This window comes from Antennarius striatus, chromosome 3 (genome assembly GCF_040054535.1).
Source record: "Antennarius striatus isolate MH-2024 chromosome 3, ASM4005453v1, whole genome shotgun sequence".
Classification (NCBI taxonomy): domain Eukaryota; kingdom Metazoa; phylum Chordata; class Actinopteri; order Lophiiformes; family Antennariidae; genus Antennarius; species Antennarius striatus.
Genome location: NC_090778.1, coordinates 27,421,381 through 27,435,000, shown reverse-complemented (window position 1 = coordinate 27,435,000; position 13,620 = coordinate 27,421,381). Strand labels below are relative to the sequence as shown.

General features: G+C 44.2%; 2 protein-coding genes across 3 annotated transcripts in view; one reads left to right on the top strand and one right to left on the bottom strand.

Moving 5' to 3' along the window:
- adam9a (ADAM metallopeptidase domain 9a) overlaps positions 1 to 9,077 on the top strand; it is a 17,317-nt gene extending 8,240 nt beyond the window's left edge. The window contains exons 7-24 of one of the 2 annotated variants that reach the window (XM_068310531.1): positions 106 to 171; positions 259 to 330; positions 399 to 568; positions 648 to 729; positions 1,174 to 1,301; positions 1,411 to 1,582; positions 1,692 to 1,784; positions 2,264 to 2,368; positions 2,488 to 2,578; positions 2,906 to 3,011; positions 3,202 to 3,385; positions 3,472 to 3,552; positions 3,626 to 3,731; positions 4,123 to 4,270; positions 4,354 to 4,456; positions 5,194 to 5,223; positions 5,357 to 5,415; positions 5,932 to 9,077. In XM_068310531.1, the coding sequence (XP_068166632.1) occupies positions 106 to 171; positions 259 to 330; positions 399 to 568; positions 648 to 729; positions 1,174 to 1,301; positions 1,411 to 1,582; positions 1,692 to 1,784; positions 2,264 to 2,368; positions 2,488 to 2,578; positions 2,906 to 3,011; positions 3,202 to 3,385; positions 3,472 to 3,552; positions 3,626 to 3,731; positions 4,123 to 4,270; positions 4,354 to 4,456; positions 5,194 to 5,223; positions 5,357 to 5,415; positions 5,932 to 6,001 (1,866 nt within the window). In that variant the 3' untranslated portion in view covers positions 6,002 to 9,077. The remainder of the gene's footprint in view (positions 1 to 105; positions 172 to 258; positions 331 to 398; positions 569 to 647; positions 730 to 1,173; positions 1,302 to 1,410; positions 1,583 to 1,691; positions 1,785 to 2,263; positions 2,369 to 2,487; positions 2,579 to 2,905; positions 3,012 to 3,201; positions 3,386 to 3,471; positions 3,553 to 3,625; positions 3,732 to 4,122; positions 4,271 to 4,353; positions 4,457 to 5,193; positions 5,224 to 5,356; positions 5,416 to 5,931) is intronic. The other variant, XM_068310532.1, reaches the window with a different exon arrangement.
- A 747-nt stretch (positions 9,078 to 9,824) lies between these two features.
- On the bottom strand, positions 9,825 to 12,252 carry LOC137592111 (zinc finger protein ZFP2-like). Its single transcript, XM_068310022.1, has 2 exons — positions 12,002 to 12,252; positions 9,825 to 11,392 (listed from the first exon to the last, which is right to left on the bottom strand). The coding sequence occupies exons 1-2, from the start codon at positions 12,171 to 12,173 to the stop codon at positions 10,074 to 10,076; spliced, it is 1,491 nt and encodes a 496-aa protein (XP_068166123.1). The 5' UTR covers positions 12,174 to 12,252; the 3' UTR covers positions 9,825 to 10,073.
- Between the last annotated feature and the right edge of the window lie 1,368 nt (positions 12,253 to 13,620).

The window sequence follows — 13,620 nt, the reverse complement described above, 5'->3', positions numbered from 1 at the left end:
ACACACACACACTGACACACAATCACACGTTAACACACAAACACACACATTATCACATAAACACACACGCTAAACCAATGTGGGCTGATTGTTTGTGTGTTTCAGATGAAGCGCGCTATCCTCCATCAGACACATTATGTGGAGCTGCTGCTGGTGGTCGACAACGAACGGGTAACACAAGCACACACACACACACACATGAAGACAGCATTTCCCATGCTCCTTCACTGCCACATCAAACCGTTTCTTCTTCCTCAGTTTAATTACATGAACAGGAACGAGACAGCGGTGCGAGAGGAGATGGTGCACTTGGCCAACTTCATCGACAGCGTGAGTACACAAACCCGTGAGGTGCACACACTCCAGAAGTGAAAGTGTTAACACCAGGCTGCGTTCAGATCTACCTGCAGCTGAACATTCGTGTGGTCCTGGTTGGTCTGGAGATCTGGACTCAGCAGAACCTCATCAGCACGGAAGGAGCAGCCGGAGAGGTGCTGAGTCGCTTCACACAGTGGAGAGAGAAAGAGCTGGTCTCCCGACGAAGACATGACTCAGCACAACTCATTCTGTCAGTATCAGTTATGAAGACCGTAATACCGTAATATCGAGAGAGGATGATGATGACGACGACGATGATGTCATTTCAGGAAGAAGGGTTTTGGGGTGACAGCAGGGATGGCCTTCGTCTCCACCGTCTGCTCCAGGAGCCACGGGGCCGGGATCAATGCGGTACGACGACTCATTCTCTCCCCTCATTGGCTGACTCATCTGTCCGTTCACAATCTGACGCTGCATTCAAGTCCTATTTAAAAGTTGGTAAATTGAAACGTCTAGGGCCATAATTCATTTTCTCACTGCTTCTTGATTTGTATGTAACTCTGATTAAACAGGCCTTTTCTGGATCAGATATGAATCCTGCATTTCCCATGATGCACCTGGATTAAGTCTTAATTAAGCGTCTGGTTCACCGTTAGCTTCTGTTTGTGTATCTCGTGTATCTTCCTGTGATGACTCTGAGAGTCTGAAACATCCAATAAACCGCCTTCATATTGGAAACAAACCGAACTCGGGTTCAAGTTGGTCTGGACTGAGACCACCTGTTTTTTTTTTGGACTCGTGTTCTGGTGTTTGATCTGCAGCCGACTGCTGATGCGTTTGTGCGTCTCTCTCCAGTTCACAAACAACAACGTTCCCATGTTCGCCTCCATCGTGGCTCACGAACTCGGTCACAATCTTGGGATGAACCATGACGACGGGCGCTCGTGCAACTGTGACGCCTGCATCATGAACTCTGGAGCCACGTAGGACTCCCACACATTCACACACACTTACACACACTCACACGCAGCCACACAGAAACTCCCAAAGCTTTCTCCTCTCCATCTCATTTTTTCCTCTTCCTCCTTGCAGAGGATCCACAAACTTCAGCAGCTGTAGCGCCGACGACTTTGAGAAGATGATCCTGTCCACCGGGAGAACGTGTCTCCTGAACGTCCCGCGGCCGGACGAGGCCTACAGCGCCCCCTACTGTGGAAACAGACTGGTGGACATGGGAGAGGAGTGTGACTGTGGATCACAGAAGGTTTCATACGATCATTAAGTGTCCTCTAAACAAGCCCCTATTTACAATTAATTACCATTTAAAATCAGCTGAATTAGCCGTTAGCAACATGTGCGTCTGTGTGTCTCAGGAGTGTGAGGACGACCCCTGCTGTGAGTATCAGACCTGCAAGCTGAAGCCTGGAGCTCAGTGTGCTTACGGCGAGTGCTGCTCCCGCTGTCGGGTAAGCCCCGCCCCCTCCTCCCACACACACAGCGGGACATACACCCACAGCTAATATGTTAGCCTTCTCCTTTTTGACACTAAAATCCAGTCAAATGAAAGCTGAACGCGTGGACCTCAGCAGGACAGGTGGACAAAAGTTTCAAAGTAAAAGCATTCCCTCGGTGTTATTAGTGACGTTCTGTGTCTCTTTTACAGTTAAAAAGGAGATTGTGTTGTTATCTCTTTTCAAGGAGCAACACTCCAATGATGTTTTTAATACGGATTTTACAGTCAAACAGAATTCAGTAGATTCCTCAAGTGATGTCCATCTTCTTCAGGTGTTTATTGTGAAGCTCCAGAAATGTTTGTGCATTAAGACATTAAGAAACTTCACCTGACTCTTCATCATCAACACGAGGGGGAGGAGATGATTACTTTGTGTGATCGTGTGTGTGTGTGTGTGTGTGTGTGTGTGTGTGTGTGTGTGTTTGTGTTTAGTACCTGCCGGGTGGAACGGTGTGTCGGTCCAGTACAGATGAGTGTGATCTCCCAGAGTACTGTAACGGCTCTTCATCCTTCTGTCAGAGCGACGTCTTCATCCAGGTGAGACACTATCCTGTGTGTGTGTGTGTGTGTGTGTGTGTGTGTGTGTGTGTGTGTATGTGTGTGTGTGTGTGTGGGGGCTGTCATGGTTTTACTCAGCTTTTCTCCGTGTGTTTCAGAATGGGCAGCCCTGCAGGAACCAGCAGGCCTACTGTTACAACGGGAAGTGTCAGTTCTACGACAAACAGTGTCAGGCCATCTTTGGACCCAGTACGTACTCTTATCCGTCAGGCCTGTAAATACACGAGTCGGTTTCACTTTATGTTTGTCATGTGACATGATGCTGAGTCATGGTGCTTTCTTTGCACAGGTGAGTCACCTAATAAAGAATGATGAAGAGATTTAGTCCTGCGTTAATAATATTTGGTTGAACAAACTGTTGAACAAATATTCTGTGAATTTATGACACATTGTTGTTAAATCTACTTTGCCGCTGCGTTGTGTCGATTTCCACTCTGTGCTCTGCCTCATGTCTCCTCCTCCCCTCCTCCTATTCTTCTTCTTCCTCCTCCTCCTCCTCCTCCTCCTCCTCCTCAGAGGCAAAGGCGGCCCCTGGAATCTGTTTCAAAGATGTCAACAGTAAAGGAGATCGCTTTGGCAACTGTGGTTACCACAACTTTGGCGAAAAAAAGTGTGAGAGCAGGTAACACACTAACACACACACACACACACACCCTCACACAGTAATAAAGGGAATTTTTTGTCAATGATCACACAGAGAGAATGTGAACCGCGGTCGTCACCCCGTTTACCGCGGTGTGACCTCTGTGGACGGGGGCGTCGTCGTCTCCAAACTTCACGAGGTCACATAATGGTTCTCTCCGTCACCATAGAAACGCCATGTGTGGGAAGCTGCAGTGCTCCAACGTTCAGGCAGTGACGGTGTTTGGCATCGAACCGTCCATCATCATCACGCCGCTCGCCGGAGTGAAATGTTACGGAGTCGACTTCATGTTGGGATCCGATGTCCCCGACCCGGGAATGGTGAACGAAGGAACCAAATGTGGAGACAACAAGGTGAGGAGGAGGAGGAGATGAAGGAAAGGAAAAAAAGAGGAGGAACGGATGAAGAATATGTTTGTTTCTTCTTCTGTGGTTTTCAGGTCTGCATGAACTTTGAATGTCGCAGTGCTGACATCCTGAACTACGACTGTGACGTGGAGAAGAAATGTCACGGACACGGGGTGAGACGCACCGCCTGCCCGTCTGTCTGTCTGTGGGGTGTAGCTCCTCCTCTCACTCTCATCTGTCCATCAGGTGTGTAACAGCAACAAGAACTGTCACTGTGACGACGGCTGGGCGGCGCCGTTCTGTGAGGTCAAAGGTTATGGCGGCAGCGAGGACAGCGGACCCACGTGGAACGGTACTTTGTCTTCAAACTAGTGCTATCAGCAGCCTACAGGTCCCTCAATGGGACAAATTCAAAATGCTTTGTGCATTGACTTGCCACTCACGATTAATTACGTTAATTTTTAAAGCGCGTTAATTTGCAGCGTAATTAATTCATTTAATTAAGGCGTTAAACTGACAGCCCTACTTCAAACGCGATTAAAAACTTTAAAGGATTGGAGTGGGTTGTGCTGATCGCTGTGTTTACCGTCGCCATCACTCAACTAGAAGCAGCAGCTGATGCCTGTTGATGTGCAACATTAGCATTAGCAACTATTAGCTCTGACATGAAGTATTCAAGCAGGTGGTTAAAAAGGATATTTTTGCAGACCTGAGTTGTGACCCAGTCTGTGTGTCCTCCTCAGATAAAGACACGTCCCTCAGAGATGGGCTGTTGGTCTTCTTCTTCCTCATACTCCCTCTGCTCGCTCTGGGGGCGTTCGTCTACTTGCGTAGGAAGGAGCTGTTGCGACGACTTGGGCTGAGCAGCAGGACGAGGTCACGGGGATACCAGTGAGCGTCACGACGCATCAGAGCAGCGTCACATCACACCGTGAGGTTTCACACACTGAGCTGTCGTCGCTCTCTGTCATCAGGGCTGATGGAGCAGCTACAGCCAAACCCAGCAGAGGACCGCCTCCCAGAGAGGAGCTGCCAGATATTGTCAGGGGCAACCCCAAGAGCATCGTCAGAGATGGGGTGAGGTTATGGAACGTGAATGTGTATCAGATTGAACTAACAGAAACCCCCAACCAACTAAAACCTCCATTAATTCCATCAGTTTTTGTTTCTGGTGACACGTGATTGTCTGTTGTGGGATGTCATAACAGAAATCCCATTAAAGACTTTATTAATTACCTGTCAGTAGTATCCATCCATTCATCCATCCATCCTTCCATCCATCCATCCATCCATCCATTCATCTATCTATCCAAAGGCTGTTGACTCGTACACACTTCAGTATGTCCTCCAAGGTGACCGTAGGGGTGGTTGTGAGAATGTAAATTCAACTCAGGTGAAGGTTTTCACTCTTCATTGCTTCATTCTTTCTTCTTTGACATATTTTTCGCGCCGTACATGGATCGTAGCTACATGTCCCTCAACCGTTTCCTGTGGTATTGCTCCACGTGCTCCGTGTTCTTGCGGTCTGACTCCTGGTGCTTCACCAAGTCGTCGCTGCATCTGTTTACATTGGTGTGATTTGAGCTCTAGTGGCGGAAAGCATGTACTGCACCTTTAGTGTGAGTTAACCGAACAAGGAACAATTTATATCTATTTCATGACCTCTTTAGGGAGTTGGGTCACTGTACACTTGATCAACTGATGGAACTGATTGATTACCATATTAGGTGTGTCAGTGTGGCGTGTGTTTGCTGCTGACAGAACTAATTTGAATCAATGTGTCCTAACATCCTCTACTCTCTCTCCATGTGAAGCACCACGCTCAGCTCCTGCCACCCCAGGAGGTAAAACCCTTTCCAGCCAACCGTCTTCTGTGTTTCTGCTTCAAAAGCGCTTTTCTTTTCCTTTTGTTTATCAGTCAAAAAGAGTGAACACCTGCCATAGCATGTGGTACTTTCTTTGTTTGTCTGTGATCAGGTGGTGGAAACCAGCAGGACGGCTCCCTCCTACGCTATGAGGCCTCCTCCTCCTCCTCTGTAAGAACAACAAGCTGTTCATGGTTCAGCTTCAGGGGACACACATCAGTGTCCACTGCTGAATCTTACCTCTTTGGAATCAAGTGATGTGTTGACTCCTGAGCTATCTCCATGGCAACCCAGTAATGTCAGTAGATGATGAAGGCTTATGGTTCTGGAGAAAGCTGTTGCCAGAGTCCAGTAGTAGCTGCTCTGTTTTTAAGTGTAAGCACAGAGGCTAACCTGATGCTAACTAGCCAGAGAATCTAACTGTAACAAACGCTAAATAGCTAACCATAAACCAACTAGATCTACTTAACTCAGCAGGACCAAGTTGACAAATGATCTTAAAAATGATCAGACTATGAAGCTAACTCTCAGCTAGCTGGATCCAGAAGTTGAAGCTAATCTGTATTTGGCTGATTGTAGGATCTAAATGACCAACAACAACTAGAAATATCTAGTCTGTCTAAAATACAAGATATTCTTTATTTCTAATGAGCAGAGAAATAAAGTTATTATTTATTTCTCCCATAGGAAACCAAAACCTTGGGCTTCATCCCAGCCTCTCATGCCTCAAAGACCCGCCCCTGCGCCACCTGTTTAACCTATCAGAGGGCCCTGCCTTGATGACACCGCCCCTTTTTCTCCTCCTCTCAACAATCAGTCCCCACCCACTAGTGGCTGGTTACCAAGCAACAGCCAGCATGCAATTCTGGAGATGGAAACGCCGGACAGACCCTGAAGTCTGGACCCAGACTGGCTGGACTGGGAATTTACCGGAACAAACAGGAATATACAGTTTAAACAACTGAAGTACTTCTCTTCCTTCCTTCTGATCTGCTTTCAAACCAGCCAATCACATTAGTAGTTAGTAATAATTTAATTTTGTAGAGTTTGACAGAAAACGTCAGAATGACTCTCGATGCGCTACTGTAAACCTTCAAGATAGTGATTTTTAAAAAATCCCCGGCGTTGTTAGCAAACCCACCATTCTGTATGTATTGTACTGTATGTTAATGCTATCGCTAACTGACCTAATCACCAGTTAAACAGCTGATGTGCCAAAGTCGCTAGCCAATCAGATATTTACTGGTCTCCTTGGTGTTTTCTTGTGGTCAAGAAGAGACTGTAATGTTTTGCTGCTGTACAGTTTATTTAGCTAACACACGTAATGCATACTACACTAACCTGAACATGACTGTTCTTGTTGACTACCATAATAATTACTAATAATTATGTAGATTATATTACTGAGCACTTTGGAGGCATTACTACCACCTTGTTGGAGCGTTAGAATGACTTCGAGTCACATCTCTACCAAAGCTGATGTCAAAACTAATTTTGTTTTTTAAAATGATTCATTTCAGATGAAAAAAACAGACAAAATCTACTTTTTTCCTTCCTGAAATGACGGTTGTTAAGATTAAACTAATTAGCTTGAGCTGTTCAATTTGTAGTAATGATAATTCATAACTACTGAGTGTCTGTTCTGTTAAGTTTAGGTATTGATCAGTCACACATTTATGTGGTGCTTCACTGTGATTGGCTGGTTTGCAGACAGGTTCTCTTCTTTTTCTGTTCTGTCTGATTGTATTCCCCCTCTGATCAGCGCTGTCATAGGAATGCAACGCCCCCTGCTGGTGGGCGCGCTTGTTTTCTACCAGCTGTTATCCTGGCCTTCCCCCCAGGATTGTAAAATCACTTTATGCAACAGCGTGAGCGCGGAGTTCCTCTGGCTCGGTGGTACAGCCATGTTTGCACTTGCTGATGTTTCTGCAGGGAAATTAAGATCACACCATTTAGTTTCATCTCACAGAATCTCTCCTTCGACACTTTAACGCTCTAAAATCTCCTGTGGAAAACTGAGGGCCCTATCTGAATGATCTATAGCTGCTTGTAGTCCACAGCTCCAGTTTATTTCAGCTCCATCCAGCTGACTTTTATTATTCCTCAGTGTTTAAGCATGAATGAAACCAATCAGACTTCATGATCAGGTGTGTCTCAGCTGGAGCGTTGATCTTCATGGTCTTCATCACTGACAGGTGTGTGGACCTCGCCTGGTGGACCTGCTGCCTCCACTGTCCACCAGTCCTCTGGCACATCAACTCCATTTGACTGCATATGAACTAAATCAGCTGAGTGTGGAATGTACATCGATCGCAGGAATAATCCGTCATTAATGAGTAAAATATTGTTGGTGGCATTTACCCACAATGCACAGCAGCTAAACTTCATAAATGACTTATATCTCTAACATGCTCTCAGGATGTAATGATAATGAAAATTCTCTGTTCTTTTACACATAAGAGGTCCCACCTACAGTCCAGGTCCATACAGTGAAATAGTCCAGGTTAATACAGTGAGATAGACTAAAGTAAAGCAGCTGATGTCAGAAGGATTCTGAACATTTAAAAACACATTAGTCTGTCATGTGGACTCTCAGCGGCCACCATTATAGTCTGTCAACACAGGTTGGGGTTCCTGGGTCCCCCCCAATGCCCAAACTTGACCCCCCCCCCAGGCTCAGTCAGTCATTTAGACCAGGATTTTTTTGTTGTGTATCTGTTTGATTGGCTTCATCTGCTGCTAACTGATGATTAGCATTGTTTCTGAACTGTGATGCACTGTGTGAGGAGTTGTTTGGTTTTTTTAACTGCTTTAGTCTATTTTTATTTAGCAGGATGTTTTTGCACAGAAATCTTCTGTGAACACTGATCTAATTAAGTAACTCATAGGGCTTGCTCTGTGCAATGTAATCATTCTTAAGCCAAAAAGTTGATCAGTGTCTCTTACAGAATTTAATTCCTGAAAATGTGGCATATTTACTTAACTCATCCCAAACTGGGAAATTAAGAAGAATGAAACCAGACTTCTGCATCTACTGCAGACTGCTGATGTTTAAAGGTTGAATCAGTGTGAGGATATTTTATCTTTCTTTTTTTTCAAATTTCCAATCATTTCAGATTCAAATCGGCATTGACTGTATCGCAGCCCGGCCTTTCTCTGTTGTGTTGTTACAGTAAATTAAAGCTACAAGCAGCAGTGAACAAGTCATCTGGCACTGGTGGATTAAAGCGACTCAATGTCACTAGTTTCTACCGGGTTTTTTTGTTTGTCTGGAGACAACGCCATGAAATTTTTACGTAACTCGAATAAGGTACTCCACAAAACACTGTCATGCTTTGCCTTTGCAATCAGCTCAACTTCTGATTGGCTGATAGTTTAATTCTGGAAGGGCTTTGGGTTAGTGACAACTTCCTGTGTCATGAAGAATTATTATCATTTATGTATAAGTAAATGATCTGAATTCTTCCAACAGATTCTACACGTGAGATTTGTTTGAAACATTCATAAAATAATGCCAAGCAGATTCTTTATCAGTATTTGAATGTCTCATCAGTGTCCATCCAGGAGATTGAATGACAGAGAAGATGTTTGTGGGATTTTATAGTCCTCAGTGTAGACTTTAAGGCAGAAAAGTCATCATCAGGGCAGGTCGTTCAAACACTTTCAACCGATGACACTGTTCTGATTTTCTCCACAGCAGGTGAATTGATCAATAGGCGTCACCATGGCATTGCTGAGAATCTCATCACCTTTTCTAATCAATGATTTTTTAGGTTTATGTTTTTGCAAATGCAAACATTGTATATCTGTGGTAATAAAAACATTTTAACTGATTTGAGGTACTTTGAGTATTTTCATATAGTACTTCTTCCTGCCTCTTCTAAAACTAATTATTGTCCTTAATTCAATTTATCAGTTTGAGTTAGTTTACAATACTAACGTAGTACCACACTAAAACACACTGTTAGCGGAATGTTAGCTGGTAAAATAACCTTCCTTTTAAGAACAAAATTTGTTTTTTGATTTCACCTCAGGTATATAAACCATATTATATACACACAAACTAACATAGTATTTAAGTGTTTTGTCTAGTAGGACAAAATACTTATTTTATCTTGATAACTCCATTTAGTTAACATCAGTGCGCCCCCTACTGCCAAGCAGCCGAATTAAGCGATCTATTTGGATGCAATTCCTACTTTGACCTGGGGGGGCAGTGACGAGTCACATATATGTCTAACCGACTAAAAATAGATCAATAAAAAGAAGAAGAGATTCCTCGCTGCGCGGCTCCAACAGTGAGAGATCCGGGCATCAAGTCTGTCTAGAAGGACGTGAGTTAAGTTCTTTTATACTGTTCCGATGTTTTACCTGAAGAAGTTGAAAATTTTTATCTCTGTTTATTTGTTGAGAGAGTGTTGGCCCAATGCTTCCATCTTTCATTGATTACTGTTCATGATTTTTTTGTTTGGGAATCAAAACTCTTGATTTCGTCACTATGGAGGCAGTTTATGTTGACTTCATGATGAAGATGATGAGGGCTAGACCAGTAAATCAATCAGATCATTATATTTGAATGTTTCAGTTTATTTGTGCAGAAATATGGCATTACAGAATACACATATTTACACATTACTGTCACTGGTAGAGGATTCATCACGCGCCAACATACAACACGTGAAGGTCTCTTCAGGTCAGCAATATGTCAAAGTATAAAAACACGATGATAGTGAGTTAAATCGTCGCTTCAGAACACGCAGCTGATATTTGATGCATGCACCTGCGCAGACGCCCAAACTCAACAGCAAACCACGTCTCCAAATCCGATGCTACTTGTCCGTGTGCGTTCTCATGTGTCGCGCCAGATGCGACGAGTCAAAGTAGGTTTTCCCACAGATCTTGCAGAGGTACGGCCGCTCGCCGGTGTGGGCTCTCCTCATGTGAACCGTTAAGTCTCCACTAAACCTGAAGTCTTTGCCGCAGGTCTTGCAGGTGAACGGCCTCTCGCCCGTGTGGATTCTCATGTGGACTCTCAACTTCGACATTTCAATGAAACTTTTCCCGCAGATCTTGCACAGGAACGGCTTCTCCCCCGTGTGGGTCTTGGTGTGAACTTTCAGTCTCGACATTTCGATGAACATCTTCCCGCAGATCTTGCACGCGTACGGTTTCTCACCCGTGTGGGTTCTGATGTGGACTTTCAGTTTTGACTTGTCAATGAATCTTTTGTCGCAGGTGTTACAGGCGTACGGCTTCTCGCCCGTATGGGATCGCCTCACGTGGACTTTCAAGGCGTTGCTGAACGTGAACTCTTCCCCACAGGTCTGACAGGAATACGGCTTCTCCCCTGTGTGGATCCTGATGTGGGAGGTCAGAACCTTGGAATGACTGAATCTTTTCCCGCAGATGTCACAGGGATACGGTTTCTCACCCGTGTGCGTTCTCATGTGGACCTTCAGGTCGCTGCTAAATCTAAAATTTTCTCCACATATTTTGCAAGAATACGGCTTCTCCCCCGTGTGGATTCGAATGTGGGCGTTCAATATCGACGACTGGCTGAATGTTTTTCCGCAAGTGTCACATGAATACGGCCTCTCACCTGTATGAATTCTCAGGTGTGTCTTCAGATTGGAATTGTACCTGAAAGCTTTGCCACATATCTCACACTGGACGGACTTTTTATTGATGAGAGGCGTGAGTTCATAAGCACCTTCCTGACATTCCTCCTCCGGTCTTTGCTCTTCATCCCCCTCGACATCAGAGTTGTCGAGGGGGAGCTGGGGGACAGGTTCAGGTTCGCTGTCCTCATAGATTGAAGATAAAATAAAGGAGTCAGTCTCCTGTTTCAGTTCCAGCTGCTCTACCTCCTGACTGGTGCACGGTTCCTCCTCTTCCTCTTTAATCTGCAGAGGTTCTGGATCCTCTTGGTCCAAACTGCAGTCGCTGTCATTGTAAACAGAAGACACAGCAAAGGTGTCGGGCTCCACCTTCAGTACCAGCAGTCCATCTTGATCGGTGCAGAATTCCTCCTCCTCTTCTTTTATCTGTGGAGGCTCTGGATCCCGGCTGGAACTCGTCTCCTGGTTGTAGAGCTGCTGGTCAGCCTGAAATGTCTCCTCCTCACAGCCAGGTTCTGGTGGGGGGGGCTCTGGAAGAACAGGAGAAGAAAAGGAGACTGAGCTGGTTTGATGCAGGAGTGCTCTCAGCCTCCTTCGTTCTCTCATTTGTACACCCCTACATGTGGGCTTTGTCTGTTAGCAGGTATAGATCATAACTTTAAACTGACTGACTACTTATAGTAAATCAATTAAATGCAATTTAATTAAAGACAAAAATTAAGATATTAAAATTAAATAATTTCCAAACCATCAAAAGACGCCTCAGGGGGTAAAATGAAGTTTTCTGCCTTCACACAAATTAAATATTCAGCACTCTAATAGTCTGTAAATAAGGTTTTTAATACTATTTTTTAAGCTTTCCCTGTAAATGTAGTCCTAATGTACCAGAAGGCTGCTCATCTTGTCCCTAACATGTAACCTACACTACATCCTACATCCCTGTAGGCCATGTCGCACACCGGCAGACCTGCTGTAAGAGTCTGGAGGCTGTGACGTCATCTCCAGATGACTCTTGTTGGTGTTTCTGCTGTCTGATTCCAAATGGCATTTCTATGCTGCTTCTACTCTAACATATTTCTGTTTCTGGCCACACCAGGACTCCGTAGTTTGCAGTTTGTTTGTAGTCGGATTATCCTCACCGATCCTGTGTAATCTGAGCTCGGGTTTCCAGCAAATGTCCAACAATCTGCGCTGACGGTCGATTTCTTCTTCATAACGGACGACAGTTGTGTTAAAAAATCTGAATATCTCGTCGGCGGCGGCAGTTAGCCGCTGGTTGACGAACTCTCTCAGGTATTCAGCCGAAGACATCCTGGTCAGGGTCCGTTACGATCAAGACAGACGCGCCACGGCCACGATCCTCCATACAGTCATAAAGTAATGCTAAAGCTAGCGCTGTCCCTCCCCTGACGTCACGGTGGAAGTGAGGCGTTCAAGGGGCGGCAGAAGAATGGGAAAATATGCCTGTAGGTTCTCATTCATCCAGGTTGTTGTTATTCAAAGTTAAATCAATCCACTGGACATAAAGAGTTTCTTGAAAACGTTTCACCTCTCATCCAAGAGGCTTCTTCAGTTCTGGAACGTCTTCAAGAAACTTTCTTAAAGTCCAGTGGATTCATTTAAAGAACTTTGGATAATCTGAAAAATTACAACATTATCATATAGTCTCAGACCTGTGTATGTGTGTACTTATATATATATATATATATATATATATATATATATATATATATATATATATATATGTAACATAGTTGAATAAGTTGTAGTTAAAATCCCGCTAAAATGGGGAAACTACGCCATCTACTGTTCTACATGTTTGCATCATGCCTGCTTCATGTTAGCGAAGCATGATGGGAAATCCTCAGTACGCTGGAGGATTTTCATGAGACAGGTAATGTCCGTGCGTCTGTGGACAAAATAAATTATAATTTTGAAAAGCACTTAACAGTTCATCTGGGATACATGCCTGAAAGGAAACACCATTAGACTAACTCTGTTTCATTTTGTGTTAGGTCAAACATTAACTTTGTGTACATTGTTTCACTTGTAAAGAACGTGTCCAGTACAGTTAGCTAACAGGTGGTATCGGTGTTTCCCCAGACAGGACATGTGCTTTGGTCCACAAATTGACACCTTGTACACTGTCTCCTGTGTCCATTTGTTGTTGAACGCAGGTATGTTGCAAGTGTTATAATTTAAATATGTATTTCTTATTGCAAGTTCATGTGATTTGGTTAAATAAGCTAAAATAATATAAAAAGATGGTAACAGTTAATGGTGGAAAAATATGCTACGTTTATTTTGTATTTTATTTTTTTAAGAGGAAATGAGATTTGCTTTGGTCATCTGGCTGTATAAAAATCACTTTACGATCACTAAATCATATACGTATAGTATAGTAGCCTATATGGGAAATCCTCAGTACGCTGGAGGATTTTCATGAGACAGACAGGACATGTGCTTTGGTCCACAAATTGACACCTTGTACACTGTCTCCTGTGTCCATTTGTTGTTGAACGCAGAATAAACCCCCACCTGAGCTATTGCCACCACATGAGTTCCAGAGTGTGATTAATGCAGAGAAGACATACATCGGTCACATTGGTGCCGTGACTCGTCGAAGACTGTCGGACCGGGTTGGTGTCTTCTCATGACTGCATCACTGGAGCTGTATTCCTTCGTGGTGGACTCTCAGCTTAATTATTAATATTATACGAGTGGGAACTTTGTTATCACAAAACAAAACATGAGCTCT